General features: G+C 36.9%; 1 protein-coding gene across 1 annotated transcript; it reads left to right on the top strand.

Annotated features, from left to right (window-relative positions):
- Positions 1–6: 6 nt before the first annotated feature.
- LOC102666105 (uncharacterized) lies at positions 7–3,277 on the top strand. Its single transcript, XM_026125436.2, has 6 exons — positions 7–133; positions 332–613; positions 895–997; positions 1,397–1,515; positions 1,700–1,816; positions 2,216–3,277. Exons 1-6 carry the CDS (start codon positions 44–46, stop codon positions 2,924–2,926), a joined length of 1,422 nt encoding a protein of 473 aa, XP_025981221.2. The 5' UTR covers positions 7–43; the 3' UTR covers positions 2,927–3,277.
- The last annotated feature ends 2,367 nt before the right edge of the window (positions 3,278–5,644 follow it).

Below are 5,644 nucleotides of genomic sequence, written 5' to 3'. Positions count from 1 at the left end.
TATAGACGAGTTATATGAGATAAGAAAATGCTTGACACGGACCATGCTTTTCAGCAAAAAACGGTTTCGTGCGTTTTTACTGGCTGCTGGAATCCCCAAAGAGGATGTTCTCCTACGGAAGAAAAGAGCTAGGGTACGTTGTTGGCTTATAATTTTTTCCCTTCATAATATTTTATATACAAAGAAACTAAATTAGAGTCTGATTGGCATGTAGTGTAATTCTAAAAGTTTTTATATGGTTAAGTAATCAGATATCATCTTTGACATAATTTTTAAGGTATAAAAGTGTTTTATTTGTAGCCAGTTTGACTGAAAAATAATTTTGTGACAGATTCTAAAGCCGGCTTTCACAGTTATACGTGATAAAGAATCAAAATGTTTGCTTGTGTTCATCCGTGGAACTCAAAGCTTAAAAGACACACTGACAGATGCAATCGGTGCTCCCGTGTCCTTCAATCATTTCATTTGCAGCGATGATGGTGAGCTGAAGAGGAACAACAAGGTTTCAGGACATGGACACCGTGGTATGGTTGCTGCAGCTCGTTGGATTAAGAAGCACTGCACCACTATACTACTTGAAGATCTTCGTCGACACCCCGATTTCCAAATCAAGGTATTGTTATACTTGATTAATTTGTCCAAAAAAAGGTATTGTTATCCTGTTACTATAGTCTTTTGGAAGAACATAGATTATAATTAATGTTCACTATAGCAAACAAAAATTGGAAAATTATTGTATTCCCCTTTTCATTGCTTCAACAATTCAAATCAAACTTCACCTTAATTTCTTTGTTCCTTACTTTATATGTTTTCACTTTAAAGGCATGTTCTTGCTTCAACAATTTATAAACTCGACCTTTTTCTATTGTTATAATTATAATAATCTTTTCATAGATCGTTGGGCACTCGCTTGGTGGTGGTACTGCTGTGCTGTTGACATATATGCTTAGAGAAATAAAGCAGTTCTCTTCATGCACTTGTGTCACGTTTGGCCCAGGCATGTGGTTATACTAATTAGTACTTCTTAAATTTACATCTAAAGTTTTAATTTTTTCGAGATTATTGGGTAACTGATTTAATTGGTTTTTATTATGATTGAATTGATCATCAAATGATTTTTGGTATTAACCAGATGTAGAATTACTAGCGCGTTATGCAGATGTAATTGTAGTCTGACAAACTCAAATTTTGGGTAGCTAGGATGCATAAATGGTTCTGTATATATAGACGAATGAAAAATGTACAAGAGTTCAGCTACATGAAACACATTTGTTTTGAAATAATTGTGTACATAAGTTCTGCATATCTTATTTAAATTTTTTATTGGGAATGAATAAGTGATAGATATAAAAATTCATATTGCTCAGTCCTTGTTTCACAATTGTAATTTTTGCAGCTGCCTCCGTGTCATTGGAGTTAGCAGAATTCGGGAAGCCCTTTATCACTTCCATTATAAATGATTCAGACATAGTGCCTACATTGTCAGCTTATTCTATTCATGATTTCATTTTTGAGGTGCTCAAACTAGCTAGCTAGTTCTCCCAACCTAACACGGCTTTAGCAAATATTGATTTATGTTTATTAATTGCTTAATTTCTGAAGATGCTTTATTTTCTGTTAGGGAATGTTTCGGTTTCGCTCAAGTTGGTTTTCTTTGATTAGGTTACTACTTAATATTCATTGAATTAATAATTTACAGGGTCAGATTAAGCATAAGAAAATCCTAAATGCTGCTCGTAGCGCAGTTGTATCTCGCTTACCATTTGCTTCTACTGCGAAAGCCATTGCTGATCATGCAGTAACCCGTGGCACCCAGGTTGCTAGCTAGTTTCAAGCTCCCTTGTTTATATATATATATATATATATATATATATATATATATATATATGATATTATTTGTATGTTTGGAACTTGGAAGAGGGTAAACAGCATAAAGAGGAAAGAAAAGTACAGATCATTATATATATTTTTTCATTGGTTGAAGAGAAAATAAAAAGAGAAAAAAAATGAAAGATATTAATAGTAGTAGTCAACACTCCAAGGGATATATAGTCTCCTTTTGTGTAAGAGTTTGCGCTTCCATGGTACCAAATTGTGCTGGCTATTTTTATAATTATAATCTCCTTTTTGAATAGGGATCGATTTCATATATAATATACATCTTTTAATTTTCTTATATGATAGAGAATGATACTTCTTTAATTTATACCTAAAGGTTGTGAAGAAGCATAAAGAAAGAACTCGCTTATTGTTATCCTTGTCCCAACAACCTGAGAATGTTGGCGCATTGTCAAGCTCTAAATCAGATAACTTGGCTGAAGCTTCTCGATCAACCGAGACAAGTTATGAAGTGTCTGAAGAGATAATAATCTCAGAGTCTACGAGTGACGAAGACGAATCGATTTTCTCTAGTGATGATGAATCTCAGCATGATGACACAGATGAAGAGGAACAAATCATATCAGCTTTTCAGAACATTACTGCTTCCACTGCAGCCTCTGACGAAGAATTGTTGAATCAACTGGAGAAGCTTGAACTGGAGAAACACGATGATATCCCTAACATTCATGTTAAGGAAAACCAAGAGGCTACCACTTCCATAGATGTCACTGAAGGAGAGAAAAAAGTTGTTCTTGTTCATGCTGAAGAAAGTGCTGGTGCAGTCACAGCTTCATACAACTTGGAAAAGCATCCTCTTTATCCTCCAGGCAGGATCATGCATATTGTTCCTGCACCATCTAATTCATCTGAAAATTCTAATTCAGATGACTATGATCCTGATGAGAAGTACCTTTACTTATATGAAACGCCTAAACAGCTGTATGGAAAGCTTAGAGTTTCAAGAAGGATGATACTTGATCATATGACGAACAAGTATCTAAAGATGATACAGCAATTAATCAATCAACTAGAGAACCAGAGCTAGCTAGCATTATGGTGGATGATGAGCCAAAGAATAACAAACAGAAAAAATATTAGGTACTAATTGGCTCATGGAGCACTCGGTATTCAAATTAATTGGGTCTCTTGATTCTGATTGTCATGCTTGTTTTGTGTGTTAGAGTCGTACGTAGTTATTGTTAAAAGTATGATTTAATGTGTAGCTTGAAATGGATGGCTTAATTTTTCAGCAGTTTGTAATTTCTTACAAGTCTTTTGAATGCATGTTTTAATTTTAAGATGATGTTAGTTATGCTAACGAATAAGGGGTGTGTATGTTTCTTGTAAGCTTTGAGCTCTATTTATAGAACATTCAATAAAGGTTTTTATGCTCTAATGTACAACAATCTCCCCCCCTCCCCCCTCTTGTTAGAGCTCTTATCCTAAGGGATATACATGTTTTTTATTGGTGAGATATGAAGCATCGTGTGTGAAAATGAATTAATATTCATCATGAAGCATTGGATCTTTGAGAGGTTGTAGAACAACAATGAAGTTTATGAATTACTTCTAAATCCTATGAGACCACTTACCTGAAAAATAAAAAACAAAGGAAGACAAAAGAAGGCTAAGACTAAAGGTATGCAAGTCCTCAACTTAATAAGAGAATTTGATACGCAAAACATAAATGATCAAAAAGCTTTCTTTATGTTTTATTTCCTTTATATTTTCTTTACATTACGTACAAAACACAACTTAGGTAGATGTTTTTTTTTTTAATTGGATTAAAAAATCCAATCCTGCCTAGGGTAGCTTTGCTATTCTTAGCCGGTCCCAAGCCCGGATAAAAGGAGAGGGTTGTGTTAGGCTTTCGACAGCCAACGTTAAACTTTGTCGAATCTCTATGACATGGATCAATTACGTAATAATGTGAATGCTAGGTTGTTACCCGGAAGCAACGCGCTGTATGGCTCGAGTACAGTGTCAAAAGAGCAAGGGCCGCTGCATCGCCGCCCGAATGTAGTGAAAAGTAAGCAAGGGTTCCCACATTTTCGTGAACGGGTGTGGGTAAAGAAGCTAGTTCATGACAGGAGGATTCGCTTTGGTACATGGAATATAGGCACACTTACTGGAAAATCTATGGAAATAGTGGATGTTATGGTGAGGAAGAAGATCAATTTTATGTGCCTACAAGAAACTAAGTGGACAGGTGAAAAAGCGAAAGAATTAGACAACTCGGGATTTAAGCTGTGGTATACGGGAAAAATCAGATCAAGAAATGGGGTAGGGATAATTGTGGACAAAGAGTGGAAGAAGGATGTTGTGGATGTAAGAAGAGTAGGAGATCGTATCATAGTCTTAAAATTGGTAGTGGGACAGGACACCTTTAATGTTATTAGTGGGTACGCACCTCAGGTTGGGTTAGCAGAACACTTTAAGGTAAAATTTTGGGAGGATCTAGAAGGGGTACTTCAGGATATACCCCAAAGAGAGAAAGTTTTCCTAGGAGGGGATCTCAATGGACATGTAGGTAGCGTGGCTAGAGGTTTTGAGGGGGTGCATGGGGGTTTTGGCCTAGGGGAGATGAATGGGGAGGGTAAATCTATCTTGGAGTTTTCGGAGGCTTTGGATCTTTCTATAGCCAATACATGGTTTAAGAAAAGAGAGGAACATCTTATCACTTACAAAAGTGGAGGGACATGTTCTCAGATAGATTTCTTCCTTATCAGGAAGTCTGATAGGAAGTATTGCTTGAACTGTAAAGTTATCCCGGGAGAGAGCTTGACTACCCAACATAGAGTTTTGGTTATGGATGTAAGAATTAGAGATAGGGCAAAGAGAAGAAGTCCTATGGTAGCACCAAGGATCAAATGGTGGCACTTGAAGGGTGAGAAACAGGGAATCTTCCAACAAAAGATATGGGAGGGTTGGTGTGGACAATCACAAGGAAGTGCAAATGATATGTGGAACAAGATGTCCCAAGAGATTATTAAAGTGGCTAAAGAGACGTTGGGTGAATCTAGAGGTTTTGGACCTAGGGGTAAAGAATCGGGGTGGTGGAATGAAAATGTTCAGAGCAAAGTTAGAGTAAAAAAGGAGTGTTTCAAGGAGTGGTCTAGGTGTAGAAATTCTGAAACTTGGGATAAGTATAAGATAGCTAGAAATGAAACCAAAAAGGCGGTGAGTGAGGCAAGAGCCCAAGCTTTTGACGGACTATACCAAGCTCTAGGAACCAGGGACGGAGAAAGATCTATATATAGGCTTGCTAAGGGTAGAGAGCGGAAGACTAGAGATTTGGATCAAGTAAAGTGTGTTAAGGATGAAGAAGGCAAAGTCTTAGTGCATGAAAAAGATATCAAGGAAAGGTGGAAGGTGTATTTCCACAACTTATTTAATGATGAATATGGATATGACTCTAGCAGTCTAGACACAAGAGAAGAGGACCGGAACTATAAGTACTATCGTCGGATTCAGAAACAGGAAGTAAAGGAAGCGTTGAAAAGAATGAGTAATGGTAAGGCGGTGGGGCCAGACAACATACCTATTGAAGTGTGGAAAACTCTTGGAGATAGAGGTCTTGAGTGGCTCACCGAACTCTTTAACGAAATTATGAGGTCAAAACGCATGCCGGAGGAATGGAGGAGAAGCACGTTAGTGCCAATCTATAAGAACAAGGGGGATATACAAAATTGTGCAAATTATAGGGGAATCAAGCTCATGAGTCATACAATGAAATTATGGGAAAGAGTGATCGAACGGAGAT

The sequence above is a fragment of the Glycine max genome, chromosome 1, assembly GCF_000004515.6.
Source record: "Glycine max cultivar Williams 82 chromosome 1, Glycine_max_v4.0, whole genome shotgun sequence".
NCBI lineage: Eukaryota > Viridiplantae > Streptophyta > Magnoliopsida > Fabales > Fabaceae > Glycine > Glycine max.
Note: the sequence above shows the minus strand (reverse complement) of the source record. Positions and strands in the feature narration are given on the sequence as shown.